At 42.4% G+C, this 25,677-nt stretch overlaps 1 protein-coding gene across 2 annotated transcripts; it reads left to right on the top strand.

Moving 5' to 3' along the window:
* RNASEL (ribonuclease L) lies at positions 1-22,992 on the top strand. 2 transcript variants are annotated; one of them, XM_040446528.1, is made up of 7 exons: positions 1-109; positions 3,209-4,722; positions 14,301-14,386; positions 15,608-15,813; positions 16,687-16,819; positions 19,533-19,666; positions 20,775-22,992. In XM_040446528.1, the coding sequence occupies exons 2-7, from the start codon at positions 3,246-3,248 to the stop codon at positions 20,911-20,913; spliced, it is 2,175 nt and encodes a 724-aa protein (XP_040302462.1). In that variant the 5' UTR covers positions 1-109; positions 3,209-3,245; the 3' UTR covers positions 20,914-22,992. The 2 variants fall into 2 exon arrangements, with proteins under 2 accessions (XP_040302462.1, XP_040302461.1); XM_040446527.1 differs by having other exon boundaries at positions 3,042-4,722.
* The last annotated feature ends 2,685 nt before the right edge of the window (positions 22,993-25,677 follow it).

Genomic DNA, 25,677 nt, shown 5'->3' with positions numbered 1-25,677 from the left:
CCGCCCTGTGGCTCAGGAACCTCTTGCAAGAAGTGCTTTCCTGTAGGCGACAGGCTTTGAAGATTATATGACCTCAAAGGAATAGCTGAGGGGCGTCTGAGTTTAGAAGGTAAGACCTCACAAAGAGGAGAGCTGGGAACGCTTGAGAAGCTGTTCCCTTCGAGGGATTCCTTGGGCTCCGGGGTCTGGAGGTGGAAGGGGGTGTGGGACACCCGGGAGGGAGCTCAGAGCCCGCTGGCAGGGGGCCCTTTGGTCCGGAGCCCTCCTGGGAGCTCCAAGGTTTGGCCACAGTTCACACATTGCTTAACTCAAGCCTTCTTTGTCCGGCACCTCTGGTGAGTCGGAGAAAACGAAACTGAAAGCCGGCTGTTGTCTATGATAGCACTTTTGCTGCAGTGTCTCTTTACTCTGATATTTTATTTGGGATTTCTTTGACTCCCTTCCCTTCCCTGCTCCTTTATTTCTACCAGCCCATCTCACACCTGCCGTAACAGGAACCCTGCACATGAACATTTGTCCCCAAGTTTTCATTGCCAGGGTGGTGTGCTTTCATAGCACGATCGATGAGATCTCTGAGGGAGGGGCCTTTGATACTGTCCGGGTGGCCAGATTGCCAAAAAGTGGTTGCTATGTGGGTTCTGTAGCAGGTGCAGTTTTACAGATACGCAAGTAACAGTTTGGTGCTCATGCTTGAATTGCAGTTCTGTTACTCACACCTGGCGGAGGGCCGTTGGACTAACTCAACACCACCAGGTCCCCTGTTTATGTGCTGTGTGTGTGCACACAGGTGGGGAGACCAGGATTTGCTGAATTATTATTTTTTCATAGTGGGACATTATTAGTTCTCTCATTTATTGAATGCCTAATATTTGCCATACGTGACATGCATGACTGTATTTACTGTTGCCCCCTCTGGAGGAAACAAAATTGAGAATAATCTAATGCTACACAATTAGGAAGTAACAGTCCGAAGTTACACAACCAGCAGTTCAGACTTCAATCTTGTGAGGTTGGAGCTTAAGCTCTTTGCGCTTTTCTGTATTATTTTGAATAGAAGCACAAAGAAGACCTGCCCAGTGCCAGCGAACAAACACGCTGAGAGGAATCACACTTCCTGTGGCGTAGGAAATGCAAATTGACACAACACAGATTTCTTTTCCCCCTATAAATGAGAGTTCTTTCTTTCTTTCTTTCTTTTTTTTAAGAGCCCATCTATTTCTGGCAAGAGTATATTTATATGACATCAGAAGACATTTATTAACATAGCTTGAGAGTTTTTAAAACGATCATATCCTTTTGTTGTGGGACAGAGAACTGGTTCCAAACTCAGGTTTGGCTTCTAGCTGCTCAAAAATCAATACTAGAGAGACAGGTGATGGTGGGAAAGGGAAGGTTGCTTTATTCAGGAATCTGACAACCCGGGAAGATGGCAGACTAACGTCTCAAAGACCATCTTCCCCATGCAAGGGAAGCTGGGGAAGGCATGGGGAAAGGGAGGGGGTGGGGGCTGCATGCCAAAGAAGCAGATGCCCAGGCAGTTAGTCATTTGTCAGTATGACCCTGAACAGACATATTGGCATCAGCAGCAGCTGGCCCTTCACTCCTCAAGGTCTGCACATCTCAAGGAAAGTAGATTAGTTCGGCTACAGACCGAGGGACTCAGGTCAGCACACACCAGTGCATAGGCTTGAAGCAAATTAACACTTAAGACCTGTTAGTGTGCCATTACTCTTTGACCAGGCATTCAGTTCTTTGAAATCTATCATAAGAAATCTATTATAAGATTTCTCATAAGAAAACAAGCTTTAGGGGCACCTGGGTGCAGTTGGTTAAGCGTCCAACTTCGGCTCAGGTTGATCTTGCAGTTCGTGGGTTTGGGTCCTGTGTCGGGTTCTGTGCTGACAGCTCAGAGCCTGGACCCAGCTTCAGATTCTCTCTGTCTGCCCTTACCCCACTTGCACTCTCTCCCTCTCTCTCTCAAAAATAAACATTAAAAAAAAGAAAGAAAATAAAGTTTAAAAAGCTAAATTAACTGAACCATTATTTAGAATGGTTTAAAAAAATTCTAATTTTAAACATCTTATTTAAAAATTGTTTTTAAAAACTGCTCAGTAGTGGTGCCTGGGTGGATCAGTCAGTTGAGTCTCTGACTTCAGCCCAGGTCATGATCTCATGGTTTGTGACTTCGAGCCCTGCCTTGAGCTCACCTTTGTCAGCACAGAGTTCTCTTGGGATCCTCTCTCCGCCTCTCTCTCTGTCCCTCCCTTGCCTGCACTCTCTCTCAAAAATAAACATTTAAAAATAAATAGGGGCGCCTGGGTGGCTCAGTCGGTTGGGCGGCCGACTTCGGTTCAGGTCATGATCTCGCGGTCCGTGAGTCCAAGCCCCGCATTAGGCTCTGTGCTGACAGCTCAGAGCCTGGAGCCGGCTTTGGGTTCTGTGTCTCCCTCTCTCTCTGACCCTCCCCCTGTTGATGCTCTGTCTCAAAAAAATAAATAAACATTAAAAAAATTAAAAAAAAAATAAATACTGCTCAGTAATAAGGAAATGAAGCAACTGTCTGGTGGCATATTGCCATTAAATTTTTTTAAGTTTATTTCTTTATTTTTGAGAGAGAAAGAGAGAGAGAGAGAAAATCCTAAGCAGGCTTGATGCTATCAGTTCCGAGTCTGAGGCAGGGGCTTGATGTCTCAAACCGTGAGATCATTACCTGGGCTGAAATCAAGAGTTGGCTGCTCAACCGACTGAGCCACCCAGGTGCCCCAACCATTAAAAATATTTTAAAAGACTTTGCAGTAACATAGGAAATTATTTATACGATGGCATTAAGTGAAAGAAAGCAGGATACTTATACAACATCCTTACATAGCATGATCTCAACTATTTTTAAAAAATATATAGAAATATACTAAAATGTTAACAATGGCTATTTCTGGGTGGTGGGACTGTAGCATAATAATTTTCTAGAGCAAATAGTTCTATATTAATAACCAGATTAATTTTTCCAATTCAAATGCTTCCTCACTATTGTGAAATTACAGATAGCTCTCTTATCTCCTGGTGGGATGTCAGAAGACTGCAAGAGTATTGTTTTCCCTCATACTGCTGGTCCGTAGTCAGATAACTCCGATTTACCCTGACAGGAGTTCTAAGAGCTCCATGTCTCTTTGATCAAGTCCCAAGAAGATAAATTTTCATTTTCTTAAAGGAAAGGCACAGAGTTGTAGCCACTGGTAATTACCATCATGGAGAGCAAGAGCCATAACAACCTTCAGGAGAGACCCACACCCTCCAGCAAGGGGAAGGCATCAGTGGAGGACAACCAGTTGATCAAAGCGGTTGAAAAAGAAGACATCAAGCTGGTTCAGCAATTGCTGGAAGGAGGGGCTGATGTCAATTTCCAGGAAAAGGAGTGGGGCTGGTCACCGTTGCATAATGCGGTACAAAGTGGCCAGGAGGACATGCTACATCTTCTGTTTCGTTACGGCGCTAATCCTTGTCTGAGGAAGAAGAATGAGGCCACTCCCTTCATCATCGCTGGGATTGGAGGAAAGGTGAAGGTGCTCGAACTTTTACTTTCTAAAGGTGCAGAGGTCAATGAGTATGATGCTAATGGCTTCACAGCTTTCATGGAAGCTGCTGTGAATGGTAAAGTCGAAGCCTTAAGATTCCTATATAAGAGTGGGGCAAAGGTGAATTTGAGTCGAAGGACAAAGGAGGATCAAAAGAGGCTTAGAAAAGGAGGGGCCACAGCTCTAATGGATGCTGCTGAAAATGGACATGTGGATGCCTTGAAGGTCCTCCTTGATGAGATGGGGGCAGATGTCAAAGCCCGTGACAACATGGGCAGAAATGCTTTGATCTATGCACTTAGGAACTCTGATGATAGAAAGGTGGAGGTCCTCACTCGCCTTCTGCTGGACCATGGGGCTGATGTCAATGTGAGGGGAGAGAAAGGGAAGACACCCCTGATCCTGGCAGTGGAAAAGAAGCACTTGGGTTTGGTGCAGATGCTTCTGGAACAAGAGCATATAGAGATTAATGACACAGACAGTGAGGGCAATACAGCACTTCTGCTGGCTGTCCAACTCAAACTGGAAGAAATTGCTCAACTGTTATGCGAGAAAGGAGCCAGCACAGACTGTGGAGATCTTGTTATGATAGCGAGGCGCAACTATGACAGTTCCCTTGCAAGGTTTCTTCTCCTTCATGGAGCCAGAGAAGATTTTCACTCTCCTGCTGAAGACTGGAAGCCTCAAAGCTCACGTTGGGGGGAGGCCTTGGAACATCTCCACAGAATATACCGCCCTATGATTGGCAAACTCAAGATCTTTATTGATGAGGAATATAAAATTGCTGACACTTCTGAAGGGGGTGTCTACCTGGGGTTCTACGAAGGGCAGGAAGTAGCTGTGAAACGCTTCTATGAAGGCAGCACACATGGACAAAAGGAGGTCTCCTGTCTGCAGAGCAGCCGAGCAAACAGTGACTTGGTGACGTTCTATGGGAGTGAGAGCCACAAGGACTGTCTGTATGTGTGCCTTGCCCTCTGTGAGCAGACACTGGAGGAACACTTGGATAAGCACAGAGGGGAGGCTGTGGGAAATGAGGAAGATGAATTTGCCCGGCATGTCCTTTTCTCTGTATTTAAGGCTGTGGAAGAACTACATCTACTGTGTGGATACACTCATCAGGATCTGCACCCCGGAAACATCTTAATAGGTAAGTCCCCCCAGTCTTCTCTTAAAAATTATGGGGTCTTTATTTACAAAAGGAAAGGATTTTCATTATAGATAGGAAAAGAGTAGAGTACATGTATACTATTCTGTTCAAGACTAATGAAACTGATTCTTAATTATAGTGCAGTCTCTCCTGCTATGAGGTATAACCTTTACCCCACATGGAGGTCCCAGATGCCAATGGAATACCAGGCTAACCTTATATACTTCCTTTGGCAAATGCAAGTATGAAGGTATGTCTTAGATGGGGTCAGCTCCAGAAATTGGAATTCCTAAAGTAGCCTGCAAGTCAGAGAATCCTGAAGTTATGTTCCTTCAGACAAGATGGTAGTCACCGTAAAACTGAATGGCAAAACTGAGGTCAAAATTGGGCATGCCAGGATAAGATGCAACACAGTGAAACAGCCTCCAAGTAGGCAGAACAAGACACTACCCGCTGGCTCAAGCCAATGAACAAACATACAAACAAACAAACAAACAAACAAATGAAAGCAACATTAAAGAAAAGAAGCAGAGCTGAGTGTAAAGTCCCAGGAGGCAATGTGGTGCAGTAGAAAGAGTCTTGGCTTTAGACAGGTTGAGGGAGGCTTGCAGCCCAGTCCTGCCACTTGGTAGCTTTGCAACCTCAAAGTCACTTGATTCTGTGAGGCTTAGTTCTCTCTTGTTTAAGACTGATAAGACTGCTTTGATAAGGTTGTTATGAGGTCTAAGTGCAGTATGTTAGACAAGTTACCTGTGTTATAGGTGCTCAACCAAGGCCAAGTTCTTGTCTAGAGGGCTAAGCAGAAACAGTTACCTAATCTACAGGCATGCATTGAGATTTAAGCTAGGTATAGGGGAAAAAGACAAAAAGAGGGTTCAGGTATGGAAAGGCAGAGAACAGTGTTTAAGGTCCTGGACAAGACCTGGAAAGAAGTAGGTAAACCTAAGAACACAACTGGAGTCTGGCTTTTAGTTTGAAGCCACTAGTGGCACTCCTTCCTGGTGTTAAGCAACTTTGCTGGGGAGACTGACAAAGGCCAGAAATATGTGCAGCTCTACCAAGTGAAGAAGTCTCAAGATTCAGCCAAGGGCAGGTTCCTTCCCACTTCTAAATGTCTATCTTGATGCAAAAGGGTCATATATCATGTTCTAAAGAAAATTACTTGTCACTACCTATTCTTCAGAATTTCTGGCACCACCTCTTCTATTCTTAAGCTTGAACAATAAAGAATAGACTATATTTCTGCCTCAGGTGGTGAACCTAACATATACTAGAGACTATTCTTTGTATTAAATCCCTAAAATGATAGGGAAAGATGGTTAAATGACTTCATAGCTGAGATCACAATAACAAAAGAAGTTTTACATGACAAAATCTTTGAAGAGTCATTAAGAGACTGAACATGACTGGATGGGGTTAAAGAAGGACACAGGAGCCAGTATAAATGCAGGAGGCCACAACTAGATGTTACTCATAAAAGTGGGATCAGTGCAAAGAAGCCCCACTCAAGAGTAATGGAAGCCAGAGGCAGGAGAGGACAAAGGACCAGGTAACAGGAAGATTACTGCATTGGTAGAAACTAGGAAGCTCAAACCCCGTGCATACCCTCTCCCCCACAGACCAAGCATCTATGACAGGCCTGTCTGTCTGCAGACAGTTAGACAGGGCTGCTACTCAAGACACTGGGTGGTTGATGATCTCAAGAGAAACAAAGTACATTTAAACCCACAAGATTTGTGCCAAAGCACCCTACTGAGTGGCATGTCCTTCTTACCCCTAAGTTTCACTGAATAATGTAAAGCAGTTCTGACAACTGCCTCCATTCCCCTATGTTGGATAGCATTAACAGAAACAACTCACAGGGCATCAGGGATTCTCAACTGCAAAATGAGGCTTATAGTCAAAAATGACTTAAGATATTCATGAAGTACCAATACCATAAAAGAGATGCATGAAATAGAAGAATTAACACCCAAGGAAACAAAGCTAATTGAATGTATTAGTTTCCTATGGTTGCTGAAACAAATGATCACAAACTTGGTGTCTTAATAGAAACTTATGGGGTGCCTAGGTGGCTCAGTTAAGCCTCCGACTTCGACTCAGGTCATGATCTCATGGCTCCTGAGTTTGAGCCCTGTGTCTTGGCAGGCTCTGTGCTTACAGCTCAGAGCCTGGAGCCTGCTTCAGAGTTGGTCTCTGTCTCTCTGTGCTCCTCCCCTGCTTGTGCACTCTCTCTTTTTCTCAAAAGTGAATAAACATTAAAATTTTTTTAAACAATAGAAACCTATTCTCCCACAGTCCTGGAGGCCAGAAATCAGTACCACTGGCCCCAAATCAGGTGTCACCAAGACCAAATTCCCTCTGTAGCCTGTGGGGGGAGACTCTGTTCCTTGCCTCTTCCTCTTGGCTGCTGATATTCCTTGACTTGTAGCATCACTTTAATCTCTGCCTCTGTAGTCATATTGCTTTCTCTTGTGTTGTCAGATCTCCCTTTGCCTCCACAGAGGGTAGTTGTTAAAAGTTCTCACTACATAAGGATGTACGTGATTACACTTCGGACTCACCCTGCTAACCCAGGATAATCTCTCCTATTTTAAGATTCTTAATCACATCTGCAAAATCCTTTTTTGTTTTGACTATATAAAGTAATATTCAGGGGTGCCTGGGTGGCTCAGTCAGTTGAGCATCCAACTTCGGCTCAGGTCATGATCTCACAGTTGGTGAGTTCGAGCCCCGTGTTGGGCTCTGGGCTGACAGCTCAGAGCCTGGAGCCTGCTTCCGATTCTGTGTCTCCCTCTCTCTCTGCCCCTCCCCTTCTCATGCTCTGTCCCTCTCTCTGTCTCAAAAATTAATAAAACATTAAAAAAAGAAAAAAAAATAAATATTCACAGATTCCATGGATTAGTACATGGGCATTTACTTAGCTTACCTTATTAAGTAACCACAATACAACTTTGAATATAATTAATAAAACCAGAGAATAAAGATAGGTCATGTCTTCCAAGAAGCAAGAATAAGCATTGTGAAAAGAACCAAATAGAGAATTTGGAATTTAAAAATATGATTGTTTAAAATTTTAAAACTTGGGGTGCCTGGGTGACTCAGTCAGTTGAGTGTCTGACTTCACTTTAGGTCATGATCTCACTGTCTGTGAGTTCCAGCCCCGCATCAGGTTCTGTGCTGATAGCTGAGAGCCTGGAGCCTGCTTCAGATTCTGTGTCTCCCTCTCTGTCTGTCTCTTTTCCACTCATGCTCTGTCTTTCTCTCTCAAAAATAAAATAAAAACATAATAAAATAAAAATTTAAAACTCAAGACAGGGTTGAAGATTAAATGAGTGAACTAGAAGATTTGCCCAAGAAATTCTCCAAGGAAATAATAGAAAAGTATAAAGGGATGGAAAGGGAAAAAGTTTAAGAAGTCAGGAATTAGATCCAGAAGTTCTAATAGGCATTCCAGAGGGAAGAAGAGAGTGAGGCTGAAACAATATTTGAAAAAAAATCGCTGAGAATGTCCCAGAACTAAAAGATGGATATAGTTCTCTTATTGAAAAGACTCACCAAGAGCTGAGGTAAGTATGGAAAAAACTCCATTGAGCCACATCTTAAAGGAATTTCAAAGCATCAAAGAAAAAAGAGAAAACCTCAAAAGCTCCCAAGAGAAAAAAAAATTACCTACATAGAAACCAAAATCAGATTGGTAAGGGACTTCTCTCATCAGCAACCTGAATGCCAAAGGAAGGCACTGAGGAGAAAGAGCCTATTTAACAGCTGAATGTTAGTGTCAGCCCAGAATTCATATGTTGAAACAATAATCTGCATGTGAGGGCACTTGGAGATAAGACCTTTGGGAGGAGATTGGATCATGAGGGTGGAGCCTTCATGAAGGCATTAGTGCCTTTTTTTTTCACAATTAGAAATAATTTTTTCATTTTCTCTAGCTTTATTAAGAGAAAATTGATATGTAACATTGTGTGAGTTTAAGGTATATAATGTGATGATATAATATACGTCTATATTGCAAGATGATTACCACAATGCAGTTAGTTAACACATTACCTCACATAGTTGCTGTTGTGTGTATGTGTGGTGAGAACTTATAACATCTACTCTCAGCAACTTCAACTATATAATACAGTATTGCTAACTATAGTCACCGTGCTGTGCATGACATCCCCAGAATTTAGTCATCTTGTAACTGGAAGTTTGTACCCTTTGACTGCCTTTAGCCATTTCCCTGACCTCCACCACTGGCAACCACCAATCTACTCTCTGCTTCTATGAGTTCAGTTTTTTTTTCATTATTTAAAAACATTTTTTTAAATGTTTATTTTTAAGAGAGAGAGAGAGAGACAGAGAGACAGAGAGACAGAGCATGAATGGGGACGGGGCAGAGAGAGAGGGAGACACAGAATCTGAAGCAGGCTCCAACCTCTGAGCTGTCATTACAGAGCCCAAGGTGGGGCCTGAACTCATGAACCATGAGATCATGACCTGAGCCAAAGTTGGACGCTTAACCAACTGAGCCACTGAGGTGCCCCTCAGTTTTGTTTTATTTTTTTTAGATTTCACATATAAGTGAGATCATATAGCATTTGTGTTTCTTTGTCTGACTTCTTAAACTTAGCATGATGCCTTCAAAGTTCATCCATGTTGTCATAAATGGCAGGATTTCTGTCTTTTTATGGCTGCATAGTGTTCCGCTGTGTGTGTGTGTGTGTGTGTGTGTGTGTGTGTGTACCATTTATTTATTTATTTATCCCTTCATCTGTCAATGGACACAGCCAGTTTCTATGTGTTGGCTAACATAAATAATGGTGCGATGAACCTGGAGACGCAGTTACCTCTTCAAGATGGTGATTTCATTTCCTTCAAATATACTTTTCTATTTTATCAATTTTTAATTTTTTTGAGAAACTTTCACGGTGTTTGCCATAGAGGCTGCACCAATTTACATTCCTACCAACAACACACTAGAGTTCCCTTTCTTCCACATCCTCACCAGTGCTTGTCATCTGTCTTTTTGGTGATTATTCTAACAGATGTATGGGATGATATTGCATCATAGTTTTGTTTTGCACTTCACTAATAACTACTGATATTGAGCACCTTTTCATGTATCTTTTGGCTCTTTTAATGTCTTCTTTGGAAAAAATGTCTATTCAGGTCCTTTGCCCATTTTTCAGTCAGAACATTTTATCTTTGCTATTGTATTGAATGAATTTTATAATTCACTCCAAACCAGATATCTGATTTGCAAACAGCTTTTTTTTTAAATTCTGTACATTCCCTTTTAATTTTGTTGATGGTTTCTTTTGCTGTGCAGAAGCTTTTAGTTTGATGTAGTCCCTCTTGTTCATTTTTGCTTTTGTTGCCTGTGCTTTTGGTGTCGGATCTAAACTATCACTGGTGGGACCAATATCAAAGAGCTTTTCCTCTACGTTTTCTTTTAGGAGTTATAGGGCTTCAGGTCTTACATTTCAGCCTTAAGCCATTTCAAAGTAGTTTTTTAAGTGGTGTAAGACAGGGTTCCACTTTCATTCTTTTGCATGTAACTATCTGTTTTTTTCCAACATCATTTTTGGAAGAGACTGTCTTTTCCCCATTGGGTATTCTTGGCTCCCTTGTGAAGAATACATATGTGTGGGTTTATTTTGGGGCTCTTGATTCTGTTTAATTCATTTTATACCAGTACTACATTGTTTTGATTATGAGAGCTTTGTGATATAGTTAAAAACCAGGAAGTGTGATGCCTCTAGATGTGTTCTTTCTCAAAATTGCTTTGGATGGATTAATGCCCTTATAAGAAGAGGTCATAGAGGGCTGCCTGGGCGGCTCAGTTGGTTGATTCTCTGACTCTTCATATCCACTCAGGTCATGATCTCATGGTTTGTGAGGTTAAACCCTGTGTTGGGCTCTGTGCTGATAGCATGGAGCCTGCTTGAGATTCTCTCTTTCCCTCTTTCTCTGCCACTCTGCCACTTGCACTTTCTCTTTCAAAATAAATAAACAAACAAATAAATAAACATTAAAAAAAAGAAGTCATAGAGCTAGCTAGTTATCTTTCCACCATATGAGGACACAGCAAGAAGATGGCTGTCTATAAACCAGTAAGAGGGTCTTCACCATGAACCCAGTCCTGCTGACACCCTCATCTCAGATTTCCAATATTCAGAACTGTGAGAAATAAATTTCTGTTGTTTAAGCCACTCAGTCTATTGTGATTTGTCATAGCATCCAGGACTGACTGAGAGAACAGTCACATTATTATTGTTCACATGTGATTCAGAATAAATACATATTTTTGATTGCAGTATTATTAGCACACAGTGTTTTATTAGTTTCAGATGTATAATATAATGATTCAATAATTCTATACATTACCCACTGCTCATCACAATAAGCACACTTTAATCCCCTTTATTTATTTCACCCATCCCCCTCCACTTCCCCTCTGGAAACCACCAGTTTGTTCTCTGTATTTAAGAGTCTGTTTTTTTGTTTGGCCCCTTTTTTTCTTTGTTCATTTGTTTTGTTTCTTAAATTCCACATATGATGAAATCCTATGGTGTTTAGGTTTCTCTGACTTATTTCACTTAGCATGATAGCCTCTAGGACCATCCATATTGTCACAAATGGCAAGATTTCATTCTTTTTGATTGCCGAGTAATATTTCATTCTCTCTCTCTCTCTCTCTCTCTCTCTCTCTCGATATATATGTATATCTTCTTTATCCACTCATCTGTTGATAGACAATTTGGCTACTTGGTTATTGTAAATCTTGGTTATTGTATCTTGGTTATTGTAAATCTTGGTTATTGTAAATAACACTGTAAACATAAGGTTGCATATAACTTTTCAAATTAGTGTTTTGTTTTCTTTGGGTAAATATCTGATAGTGGAATTACTGGATCATATCATATCTATTTTTAATTTTTTGAGAAACCTCCATACTGTTTTCCACAGTGGCTATAGTAATTTACATTCCTACCAACAGTGCACACTTTTTCTCCACATTTTTACCAACATTTATTTTTTGTCCTTTTGATTGTAGCCATTTTGACAGGCATAAGGTGATATCTCATTGTGGTTTTGATTTCCATTACCCTGATGATGAGTGATGTCGAGAATCTTTTCATGTGTTTGTTGGCTATTTGTACGTCTTCTTTGGGAAAAGTTTCTATTCAGGTCCTCTGCCCATTTTTAATTGAATTGTTTGGGGTTTTTTTGGTGTTGAGTTGCATATGTTCTTTATACCTTTTTGGCATTAACCCCTTATTGGATATCTCATTTGCAAATATCTTCTCCCACTGAGTAGGTTACCTTGTTGTTTTGCTGATGGTTTCCTTTGTTGTACAGAAGCTTTTTATTTCAGTGTAGTCCCAATAGTTAATTTTGCTTTTGTCTTCTCTTCCTGAGGAGACATATCTAGAAAAAATGTTTCTATGGCCAATGTCAGAGAAATTACTGCCTATGTTTTTTCTTTTTCTAGAATTTAATGGTTTCAGTGCTCACATTTAGGTCTTTGATCCATTTTGAGTTTATTTTTGTGTATGGTGTAAGAGAGTGGTCTATTTTCATTCTTTTGCATGTAGCTGTCTAGTTTTCCCAACACCATTTGTTGAAATACATTTTTTAAGCATTCAAGGATCCAGGAAAACTTTCTGCCCACAGACCCTACATGAAAGATCTGCTAGAGGATATGCATAAGGAAGGAGAGACAGTCTGGGAGAAAATAGTAACTTACAAGAAGCAAAGAATAAACAAAGAAAGAATTCATTGTTTATGTAAATTATGCACATTGTTTTTTTTTTTTTAAGAATTACAAATATATTAATCTTAGATGACATCACTGTGGTGGGAGTGAGGATGAAGAGGTTCTTGATTCATTCATTGACAGCAGGGTGGAGTGGGCAGATTTTGTCCGGACTCTGCCCATCAACTGTTAACAGTCTGTGATGATGTAAGTTTAAAATTTTGATAGCACTTTAACAATGTCTATTGAATCTAAACAAAACAAAACAAAACTGGGGCTTGTTAAAAAAATCAAGTGTTAGGCAGAGATGTGAAGTGTTCCATCAGGCACTTGCCAATTTAAGTAGTAGAACTCAGTTCCAAGTGGCTTAAACAATGAAGGGGATTTATTAGTTCGAATAGCTGCAAACAGTCCCTGGTTATGATCTGCATCCCATCTGCCCCTTCAACCTTCTTTCCAACTACATCCCTCCTCTCCAGGTACTCAGCCTGCTTTCTGTCAGAGCGGAATTCTTTGGGTTCCTTTCTGCCTTGGGAATTCCTATCTGGAATTCTCTCTTCCCTGCTCCACTTATCCACTCAAATTCTACTAATTTTGAAAGAGAGAGAGAGAGAGAGAGAGAGAGAGAGAGAGAGAATGCAAGCAGGGGAGGGGCAGAGAGAGAGAGAGGGAGAGAGAGAATCCCAAGCAGCCTCCATGCTGACAGCATGGAGCCTCATGTGGGGCTCAAATTCACAAACTGTGAGATCATAACTTGAGCTGAAATCAAGAGTTGGATGCTCAACCAGCTGAACCACCCAGGTGCCCTAAGAGTCCTTCCTCAAGGAAGACTTCTTTCCCACATACAGCCATGTGGTTCTTGTTATAAACTTTCAGTTTCCTGCACTTTTGGCTAGTACTTTTAAAGTTGCAATGAACTTTGTGTTTATTTGTATAATTATTCACTCAATATCTATCTCCTTGTTCAGCGACTCTGAACCCTGCAGGATCTGTGCCGTGTTCTCCTCCTCCATTGTCATTTTCCCCCTCACTAGACCCTTATTGAATAATTTAGTGGAAGCATTTTTGTTAGACTGTGGGTTTCCGTGCAACTTTGATATCTAAGTTCAGAATAAAAAGGGTTCGAGAAGCACACAATTCTACTGACTGTCATCCTATCTGGAGTTACCCAGTTTTCTTTCTTTGACTCCTTCAAGCCAGAAGCAGGAGCTACTTCTTCAAGGACAGATCACTGACTTGTTCTCCTCTCATATTGTTCCGGATCTCTCCTGTCCATGCATCCCTCTGTCTGAGGACTCAGTGGCTTCTTTCCAGGGAGAAGGATTCTAAAGAAGGGATGAGGCAGTGACTCATAACAAGCACATGGTTAATCCATGATAACTGCTTACAGCATCATAGTGGGCTGTGGGTGATGGGCTTGATTTAGTGGAGTGCTGTGCTAATCTGGCCTTGGATTTGGAATCTTGTTGGTTAGCTGTTGTGTAGCCTTAGGAAGTCAACATAACTCCTGCCAGCGGTTTCTTTATAAACCTGTGCTCTTTGCCCCCAGGAATTGCCTGAATGGGGAGCTAGTTAAATTTATCCTCATCCTACCTCACCCCCAGGACTGGAAAAAAATAAAATTTAAATCCTGCCCTTGGCATATACCTAACAGGTGAAACGATGTGGTGCACATGGCTCTTTTGAGGAGCAAATGGCCATGCAGATATAAGCTTTATTGCTGCTTTCTTTGGCGATGGTAGCACATTGCGGAACATATTTATTTAAGTTAATTACAACAGGAAGAGAAAGGATTTTCATTGCATCTCTACAAACTATCCCCTAGATTCCAAGAATGCTGTTTGCCTGGCAGATTTCGATAAAAGCATCAAGTGGGGTGGAGAGCCGCAGGAAATCAAGACAGATCTAGAGGTAATTTCTACAAATAGTTTACTTTTCCATCTCTCACCTTCCTTTTTTTGTTTCATTCATTCCCTTATGTCCTATGGCCAATTAGAGGTCATCATTTCTATTTTAACTAACTTTCACAGCGTTTTCCCAGAGATTGCTGCCTTCAGTCCTGTGCAGACAGTAGCATTTCTCTGGGTTGGTGTGGAGTTGGTTGTTGCTGTGGTTCCTTTCTGTATCTCTTTGGATCTCTCTCCTCCTGCACCAGCTAGATAGTAAATAAATCGAGCATGCCACATCTCTTCTAAAATTACCTCCAAGAAGCATCTCCAAATCACCTCCAGAATTCCTGCAGGAGGTATTTTCTGCCTAAGGACAAAGCAGTTGAGATTTCTTTTCCCATTCCATCCAAACTGGGGTGCTAAACTCCTGGGAAGGCCAGATACTACAGCCCTCTGAAACACAAGAGAGGGATGAGATTGATCTTCAGCTTGAAAGAGACTAATCTAGGCCAAAAGGGTTAAGACCCTGAAATAGCTGTTTCTCCTGGGAGGAGAGAGGGCAGAAACAGAGCCTGACCTCTGCAGACCAAAGGTTCCAGATTGATTCTGATCCTGTCAGGGCAGCTTTGTCCTGGGGGATTCTCCAGGGTGCTCAACTTTCAACCCCAGGAGCAAGAGTTCTCTATCCATGTCTGGCCTTTGCTGTTAAAAGCCTCAGATTTTAGCTTCTTCCCTGACTGGTGTCTTGCCTGCTGCATGAAGTTCCTATGCTGACCTCCTTCTTGGCCTTTCCTCCCTGTCATGACCTAACTCCTGGGGCTATCACTCTGTCCCACTGGACCTGGACTGGCTCCTTTATCTGCTCCCTGACATAGCCCCAACCCAAAGTCCCAGTTCCCAGCCAGATTCCTACCATTTCCCTTGCTTAAAATATTTTTCTTCTCCCCTGTTTATCTGTATGCTGTCCATACTTTAAGATCAAGCTCAAATTCCTCTTCCTTTAAGCAGTCTTCCCTGACAACTCTGGCCCATGATTACTTTTCACTCCTTATAAACCTCAGTTGTGGGGACCATATACTGCCTCGAAGGGTTCTTTATACACTACCTGTGTCTTTTCTCCCTAATAAGCCTGTGGACTCCTTGAGATTTCTCCCACTTTCCATTTGGTCATAACCTATATCACACCTCCATACAGAGTGATAATTCTTGAATACCTTTAGCTCAATTTACGGGTTTCATGCAGGCCCTTGGACTGCTGGTCCTATATGTGGTAAAGAAGGGAGCTATCCCTTTTGAAACCCTGAAGACTAAAAGTAATGAAGAGGTGATTCAACTTTCTCCAGATGAGGAAACTTGTAACCTCATTCATCACCTGTTCAACCCTGGAGAAAATGTGAAGGAGCATCTGAGTGGCCTGCTGGGTCATCCCTTCTTTTGGAGTTGGGAGAAGTAAGTAAAGCTTGATTGCATATTTCAGGCATCCAGAAGGGAAACAGTGACTATATATATATTATATATAAAATCATATATCATATATCCAAATGATAAGTATAAATATATATTTATTTTTCATAAGGAAATGGCTCAGGCAGTACTGAGGCTGAGAATTTTCATGATCTGCCTCTGCAAGCTGGAGACTCAGGAAACCCAATAGTGTAATTTAGTCTAAATCCAAAGGCCTGAGAGCCAGGGGGCACTGATGATGGGGATTCCAGTAAGGGTCTGAAGGTCTGAGAGCCAAAAGGGGTGAGGGCAAAAGAAGGTTGATGTCCCAGATGCAGCCATAAGACAAGAAGGGGTGAATTCCAGGTTTTGTTCTATTCAAGGACCTCAGGGGATTAGACGAGGCCCATTCACAAGGGGAAGGTGATCTGCTTTACTGAGTTCACCAGTTCAAATAGTAATCTTATCTGGAAACACCTCACAGATATGCCTAGAATAATATTTAATCTGGGTCTCTTGTGGCCAGACAAGTTAACACATAAAATTAACCACCATGGTTAGGTGGTGTGGGAAGGAGTTAGGCTGGGAATCAGAAGACCTGGGCTCTCCTCTCAGCTTGGCATCTCCTGACTGTGTATCTTTGGAGTAGTGACTTAATGTCTCTGGATTCTGGTTTTGTTTTCCCCGCAAAACAAAAAGCCCCCCCCCCCCCCCCCCCCCGGGGGAGCGGAGAAAGAGAGCAAGATGCCTGCCTCTTCCATCATACAGAATTTTTAGAGACATGGTTTTACTACTTTTATCAAAAACCGAAATGTAACATTGTTCTTTCTGAAAAGAGAAGGCAGAGTGGAATGACCATGATAATTTTGTCATCTTCAGCCGCTATAGGACCCTTAGGGATGTGGGAAATGAATCGGACATTAAAATGCGAAAATGTAACAGCAGGATTGTCCAACTACTGCAACTTGAAATGTCTGAATGTTCCAGAAGTTTTGCCCAGTGGACTTCTAAGGTATGAACGATTCCTGTGTCTGGAAGTTATTCCAGGAGTAAGGATCTGTGTAATGTGTTATGTTAGTTTTTTTTTTTTTTTTTTTTTTTAACTTTCAGTATACTATTGGCCTGGCTCAGCCAAGGGGTAGAAGATGTGATTTCCCTGCCTTCCTCCCCATCCTAGCCCCCTCTGCCCTGTTGGGTCTCTGTCTCATCTTTCAGAGGCTAGGCCCTCCTGACAGACAGACTCTCATCTAGACTTCTCTTCAGGATGGCCGCGTCCCAGCCCAGGAGTCTTTTCCTTTCTCGTGGCTCTTTCCCTCCAGCCCTGGTTCTAAGAGAGGCCTGGCTAATCATCCTATTACTATTGTGACAAGAGCAGCTGATTAAATAGAGTTTAACCCCAAGGAGGTCCCGCACCGTGAGACTTCTCAGTCCAGGGAGAGATTGGCTGCCTCTGCCGACTGTCCAGCCCAGCTCTGAGGGCCCACATACACATCTACATTCTGACTAGGGAAACACACCATGAAGAAATCTTTCAAATTTCTCTTCTTCAAGAAATGGTCCACCTAACTTGAACTAAATACGGTAAAACATAACAAATCAATCATCACCTCGATCTGGTCAATGCTACCAAAACTTTCGTTATTATTACTTAGCAGATACCTATCGAGTGCCAGTTTCGTGCTAGACCCATGTGAGGCTGTGGGCATGTAAAGCAGAGTACAGCATGGTCCATGGAGGGCCAAGAGACCCACAGAAACACTGGCTGTATGATACATGCTGGGCTCCCTGGAGACAGTGCAAAGCACTATGGGAGAATCCATATCCCCAGGTCTTTGACCGAAACCAATAGCTTCCCAATCATATGCCTGATCTAGGACTGCTTGTCTCACACCTCTTTGTTTCTGGGTCTCATTTTGCTTTCCTTCCCTTGTTTGCCTCTAGATGACACATCACACTCATAATTGCTGCCTTAGTGTCCATTTCTCCCCACTACCCTGTAAATTCCAGGGTAGCAGAGACTGTCCGTTGTCATGTCTGTTACTGAATTCCTGGCATGGAGTAGGTATGCCATGCTAAATGAACGTCTATAAAACTTCAGCTAAAACTTAAACTTTTAGCAACAGAGAAGTTTGAAACAAGAACAAGTGATAATAACAGCTGACAATTCTGTAGCACTGACTCTATGGCAGTTATAGTTCCCAGGGCTTTGTGAGAGTTTCCACAGCTAATCCTTATAACAACCTCTGAGGCAATTACCTCCCTTTTGTGGGTGGGCACACTGAGGCACAGGCAAATACTTTTTCCAAAGGCACAGAGCCAGCAAAGAATCTGAAGCTGGGCAGTCGGGCTGCCGATGCTGTGTGCTAAAGCTACTCACTGCACGAAGTGATGATGCCATGAAGTCCACCCGTTCATTTAATTGCTGAGGAAATTGAGACTCAGAGGTATAACCTGAAATAGCCAGACCTGGAAAAGCAAAGATTGGCAGCGCCTGGGAAGGAGAACCTGTTCTTTTGTTTCCCAGTTCATCAGTTCTTTCCCCAAAACTTTATGGACTTATGATGCATTTTGACTGACTTCAAGCCTTACCTTTTTACTATTTTTTAGGTTTTTTTTTTAAGTTCATTTATTTATTTTTGAGAGGGAGAGCACAAGCAGGGCAGGGGCAGAGAGACAGAGAGAGAGAGAGGGAGACACAGGATCCAAAGCAAGCTCTAGGCTCTGAGCTGTCACCCCAGAACTCGACGTGGGGCTTGAACCCATGAACCACAGGATCATGACCTGAGCCGAAGTTGGATGCTTAACTGACTAGGCCCCCAGGCGCCCCTCAAGTCTTATCTTTTAATTCCCATTTGAGACTTTGACTTTCTGTCAATTCTCACGACTTGCCCATTTTCACGGTCATACATTCAGCTTTGCGGCAGCCCCAAGGAGCCAAGTTTTCCAGCGTGTGCTCCTGCCTCCTCCCTCCGGGGCGCCCCGCGCTGGCGTGCAGTGGCTCAGCCCTTCTCCCAGGTGCGCTGCACGTGGCACATGTGGACTGTCTCAGCAGGTCTTCACTGGGGTGGTCTAGTCACCCGTGACTCTTGAGGGACTCTATCTTCACGACTGTTGGGTGCTATTCTCTTACCCCTAACGCTTTGTAAAAAGGAGAGCCACCTACAAGGGTGCAAACACACAGAGAAAGGCATGGGCTTGGGAGACGCTGCTGTGAGATACTTAGAGACAAGGAGGAACATGGAACCTTTGGAAATAGGATTCAGAACATAACAAAACCCACCACACTCATTTTGGCAATGGCTGCCGGGTCCGATTTTAGTCTGAACACCCCTCTTCAGGGGGGAAATGTAATCAATTACCAACTTGGACAGGTGGCCACCAGGATAAAAATATTGTACAGTCTAACGAGTAAATTTCCTAGGATAGTAGCCAATGAATGTCTAAACCATGTTTCAATATATTTAACTTCCTATGAAAACAATTCACTGAGAAAATAGGTACCAGAATGTGAAGTTACTTATAATCCCACATCTAGACACAACTACTGTTAGCATTTTGATGTTATAGTATTTACTTCCGTTCTTTTTCTTTCTATTAATTTAGTTTATTAATCAGTGGTAATTTGGGCATATATTCAAATTCGCATTTTGCTTTTTTGTACTAATAGTGCGTTAGGGTTTATTTTGTGTTGCTACTACATCTTTGCTTAACATTTTGTTTTGTAGATTGACAACTACGTTATGCAAGAAATGAATAAGTATTATGAAAACAAACGCAAACGTTATAAGAATACTGTGAGTGATCTGTTAAAGTTCATCCGGAATTTGGGAGAACATATTAATGAAGAAAAAAACAAAGAGTAAGTACTATTTCTGTTCCTGTAAGTCATCTATGAAATGAGGGTGATTTAAAAATCCAATTCTAGGGCTGCCTGGGAGGCTCAGTCTGTTGAGTGTACGACTTCAGCTCAGGTCATGATCTCGTGGTTCATGAGTTCAAGCCCCGTATTGGGCTCTGTGCTGACAGCTTGAAGCCTGGAGCCCGCTTCGGATTCTGTGTCTTCCTCTCTCTCTGCCCCTTCCCCATGGGTGCTCTGTCTCTCTCTCTCTCAAAAATAAATAAACATTAAAAAAAATTAAAAATCCAATTCTAAATTTATATCTGCTATTTGTTAGAATAGGAAATTTATTTTGATGGAAGAAAAGTAATTCCTTCCCTCTGGAAAAGGCCAACACAAGGGTCTTACAGTGAATGACAGATGTGCCCCGCAGGCTCTTATCCTCCTTTTTAGCTATTGCTGAGCTCTCTTGAACAGAAGGGTAGTGACTCCCTTGTGGGAAGAAATGCAGGGGCCCAGGCAGCTGGCTAAAGTGAATGTGGTGCTGTAAAAGTCTCAAAAGTAGCCCCTGTTAGTGAAATCAGCTGGTGCAGCCTAAAATGTTAGCTGTAAACTCACAGAAAGCTTGCAGTTTTCAGGGCTCTTTTGGATTTTGGAATTGTAGATAAGGGACTGTGGAACTGTGTAATCTCCATGTTATGGAGAATAAAACGGGTTCACAAAAATCGAGTTGCTAATTAGTTGAAGAGTTAGGAGATGAATCTTGTTCTGTCAGATTAAAAAAAAATTTTTTTAATGTTTATTTATTTTTGAGAGAGAGAGAATGTGAGCAGGGGAGGGGAAGAGAGAGAGGGAGACACGGAATCTGAAGCAGGCTCCAGGCTCTGAGATGTTAGCACAGAGCCTGACACAGGGCTTGAACTCACGAGCTGAGACATCATGACCTGAGCCGAAGTCGGATGCTTAACTGACTGAGCCACCCAGGTGCCCCTTGTTCTGTCAGATTTTAAAGTCCTTACTCCCTCTGCTCTAGAAACCAAGGGAGCAAAGAGATCTTTGGACGCAGATGCTATAATGGGGGAAGACGATTTGGGGGCAACCATGCCAATATGTTTATGTTTCATTTCAGGATGAAGTCGAGAATTGGAGAACCTTTCCAGTATTTGCAGGAGAAATTTCCCGATCTGGTCATCTATGTCTACACGAAACTACAGAACACAGAATACAAAAAGCATTTTCCCAAAACCCTCAATCCCAGCAAGCCTTAGTGTGATAGAGGTAGGTCATCCCTGAGTGGTGGCTGAGCTTTTAGAGTTCAGGGAGGTACTTACTTAGCTGTGATCTCGGGCAAGTCACAACTCTCTGTCTGGGTCTCTTAACTAACCTGGTTGTTTGCGGGGATGTTAGATAGCGGGTATATCAGGCCCTAACACAGTGCCCAGTTTTCCCACATGTTTACAACAGAAAAATGTATATGCTCAAACTACCTTCCTTGTCTTTTTTATGGATAAAGCTTAGTGGTAGGAGCTGGGAGGGCATCCTGCTAAGATTCCTCTTGTCAGTTACACCCCAGGAGTTGAGTGGCTAAACCTGTAATGCTTCTATGTTTTACCTTGATTGTCTCATTTAATTCTGCCAATGACCTTGCAAGACAGGGTTTATTATGTCCATTTAAGAACTGGCAGACCTGAGATTCAGAGAGTTTGAATTACTTGCCCAAGATCATACAACTTGCATAGAGCACTGTATAAATGCATGTCGTGTTATTGTTATCACTTACTTGGGTATTTAGAACTTAATCACTAGCCCAGGGATCTTCTGGATGGATCCCCAAAGGAATATGCCAAAGGGACTCCAGAAAGCTCATTCACTCATTTACTCCACTTATGCATGCATTCATTCATTCAATATTTGTTGAACACCTAGTATAAGACCAGACACTAATTGTATGCATTCCATTCCTTCTAGAACCACCTACATTGGTTTTCCATGACCTCAAGGCAGTAGTTCTCAACTGGGGGCAGTTTTGCCCCTCAGGGGCCATTTAGCATCATCTGGGGATGTTTTTGGTTTTAAATCTGGGAGATAGGGCATGTTATTGTCATCAGATAGATGGAGGTCAGGGATGATGCCAAACATTCTATAATGCACAGGATAGCCCCCCACAACAGAGAATTATCCAGCCTAAAATATCAGTGGTACCAAGACTGAGAAACTCTGCCTTAAGGAATTGGGACACTTTTGAACTGGCTTGGGGACTAGGACCATGGATTGTGTAGACCACCTCACAGAGGAGTGCTTTTGGATTTGTAGTGAAACAATTCCAATGTCACCTCCCCAGAAAGCCCCTTGAGCCCCCCCACCCTCCATCCCCCAGTCTGAGTGCTCTTTCTGGCCCCCTAGCACCCATAACCAGAGCATGCTTCTCTCCACCTTGAGCTTGCTTCTTCCTCACTGGAATGTAAGCTTTCAAGGACCAGTGATATTTATAATGTTTATTTATTTATTTTGAGAGAGAGAATGAGTATAAGCGATGGAGGGACAGGGCTCAGCGTGGAGCTCGATGTGGGGCTCGATACTACAACCATGAGATCCTGATCAGAGCCGAAATCAAGTGTTGGACACTTAACTGACTGAGCCACCCAAGCACCCCAATATATATTTTTTGATTTGTATCATTAGTGCCTAGCAAAATGTCTGCCATATGGTAACATTCAATAGTCACTGAAAAATGAATGAACCATCTTTATAAATGAATAATAATGTTACCTTACATTTTAATCGTCCTTTATAATTTATAAATTACACCCACATATTTTCTCTTTTAGTTTTCAAAATTATCCTGTAAGGTAGGTGTTGTTATCTTCATTTTGCAGATGAGGATAGAGACATATTGATTTACTCTAATACATAGCTAGAAAGTATCACTGTCTTGATTTGAACATATTTTCTGGCATTAAGTCTGATGTATTTTCCACTTATCCTCGTTCTGGTCGTCAAGGTGGAGCCTTGTAATGGGAGGAACTGGGGCTAAAACAGTATCTTAGGTCCTTTCTGAAGAGATGACGACAGTAAATGAAGTTAAGAAGAGTTGGAAGTCAAACTAAACATAATTGACACTGATGTCCTCCACTCTCACCTATGATTGCATGGATCATCCCCTTCTTGCTTAAAATAAAGGTACTGGAAGAAAGAAACTTAAGGCTGTTCTGTAAGGTTTTAGGAGAAGCAAGATTGCCTTAGATTTTAAAATTAAGGTTTGTTTTTCTGATTTGTAGTAAGTACCTGGTTATGTCAATCAAAATGCCCATTTGTAAGCATAGTCAATAAAACTTGGAGTCATCTTATTCAGTCTGATTTTCTCTAAGTGATATTTCCACTATAGAGAGTAGTGATAAATATAATAGGAAATGCTCAATGAATAATTCCTGGTTAGGTTTTAAGAAAGGGCATCCTCCTCTTTAATAATGGGAAAAGGAGCCTATTTTCAGCCTTTCAGTAATTCTGGAACAATTTGAGGCTGGGGTGTCTGTAGAGAGAGAAGGAAGGAACTGATCGTTTTACCCTCTGCTTTCATTCTCTGAGGGTTTCTGTGGATGTTCTGCAAATACTTCTCACTTGGTCCTCATTATCACAAACATTTCACTGAGTTTGTAGCTCATGTTAGGTGCTATGTTAGGCAAGGTGATCCTGTGCCTGGACTTGTCAAGCAGAAGTGCCAGTTACATAGAGAAGAGGGAAGTTGCCCACCTGGAATGTACTGGACAAGTAATACAGGGGAGACAATTATGGTAAACGGAACAATTACCACTTCTTGAGCACCTACTGGTTTCCAGTGCCTAATGCTTCTATACATGACATCCATCAACACCCAGGACAATGCTATGAGATGCAATTATTCCATTTTACAGAAGAGGCAATAATGTGCAGAAAGGATCGATAAGTTGTTCGAGTTCACAAACGTGGTAAGTGGAAGAGCTAGGATACAAACCCAGGTCTGCAACTCCATCAGGTGTGGCCTCCCCAGAGAGCCAAAGATGGTGAGTTTGGCAGGGCTGAATGATAATTGTGAGTGGGGCTTATTGCGGCTTTCGTCAGTTGCTCCCAGTGCAGCCTAGGAGGTCAAGGTTACCCATGACCTTCATAGCACCGAATCCGATGACACTTCTCTGTTTTCACCAGTCTACCGGCTGACCACTCTTTTGCTTTTTCACCTGCCCCCATTAGCATCCTCAGCACCGCACTCACCTACTTTTTCTCACCCCATTGTTTGCTTCTCCACAATGTCCTTCGCCAACTCATTCTCTGCTCATCCTCTAAACATTGAGTGTCCCTGACTTAAGCCTCTAGCAATTCACTTTTTCCCCCCTTTCTCCTTAGACGATCTCTTCAAATACCATGATTAATATTATCATAAATAGGCAGAAGATATCCATGTTTTGAAATGCAGGTTCTACTTATGGATATTACCATCTTCCACCTAATTGCCCCCAAATTACTAGTCTTGTAGGATTCTTTTCTCCACCCCTCAACATCCAATCTATTAACAAGCCCAGTTGGTTCTCCTTCCAAAATAAATCCCAAATCTGCTCACAACCTTTTGTTTCCACTACGTGGATCAAACCACAATGATTTTTCACTGGAACTGAAGCATCAGCCTCATAACTGACTTCCATACTTGTCCCCTAACAATCCTTCCTCCACAAAATGATCTTGAAAAAAAAAAAAAAATCAGTTCAGGTCACTTCCCTGCTTAAAATCCTCCAATGACTTTTCATTGTAGTTAAGATAAAACCCAAACTGTCACCATCACATAGAGAGTCCTAGAACTCTGTGATAATTGCTTTCACTCTCCTATCTTGCACTGGCTGTATCTCTGTTCCTCAAGAATCCTGAGACCATCACTTCCTCAAAGGCCTGGATTTTGTGGTCCTTTCTGCCTGGGGTTTTATCCTGCTGATCTTAGCATGATGGTTCCTTTCATCTGCTAGGCCTCAGCTGCTGTCATTCGATGGGCTTCCCTTGTCCAAAGTTGTTCACAACGATCATTATTTTTGAAGATATCATAGGACTAATCACTATCTGAAATGATCAAATGTATTTGTTGCCATTAAGGAAAAAACCTTCCACATCATTATGGAAATCAGGAAAATCACATCAGGAAATACCTTGCATCTGCCTAATCCTTAATCCACACAAATGTGCATATTTCCCCTGAAAGGTAGAGCTGGAGGAGCCTGGACTTCCTGGCCAAAGGGGGCCAGGTTGGGTTGCTGGGGCACTCGCCAGTAAGAGAGACCTGAAAGCCCTGATTGCTGGAGAAGCCTGGGGCCCCATCAGGTGAGCAGTCCATTTGGGAGGGGGTGGGTATTAACTCACCAGCTAAAAGTTGACATTAGATTTTCCTGGGAAGGGCTCTCTCTACCCTGAAGCCAATCAAGGCCAATCAAGTGGTCAGTCTGGAGCTTCACAGGCCTGGAGTGCCCCCTGCAGGCCAAAACTGACTGACAGATTATGAACCGCATCTGCGTGCGCCATGCAGGACAGGGAATAACTAGGCACCTGGATCAGGGCAATGTCGGAGAGGCAAGGTCACAGGAGAGGCCTATTGGGAGTACATGGCATCTCCTAATTCTAAGCCTTAACCTACCTACAAACATATGTAGTCCCCTGAAGGCAGAGTTGGAGGAGTCCTGACTGCCTTACCAGGACTAGATCTGGCAGGCTGGCTGGGGTATCCTCCAATAAGAGACGGCTGGGAGAACTGATGGCCGCAGAAGCTGGGACCCTATCAGGTAGCTAGTCCATGTGGGGCTTGATCGTTGTCCATTTCAGCAGCTACCTCAGAGCAATTTGGTTTTTTTTTTTTTTAAGATTTAATTAAAAAAAAATTTTTTTTTTAATGTTTATTTATTTTTGAGACAGAGAGAGACACAGCATGAATGGGGGAGGATCAGAGAGAGGGAGACACAGAATCTGAAATAGGCTCCAGGCTCTGAGCTGTCAGCACAGAGCTCGACGCGGGGCTCGAA

The sequence above is a fragment of the Herpailurus yagouaroundi genome, unplaced genomic scaffold (genome assembly GCF_014898765.1).
Source record: "Herpailurus yagouaroundi ecotype Mexico unplaced genomic scaffold, PumYag 195, whole genome shotgun sequence".
In the NCBI taxonomy this organism is placed as follows: Eukaryota; Metazoa; Chordata; class Mammalia; order Carnivora; family Felidae; genus Herpailurus; species Herpailurus yagouaroundi.
This window is presented reverse-complemented; position numbering and strand designations above follow the sequence as displayed.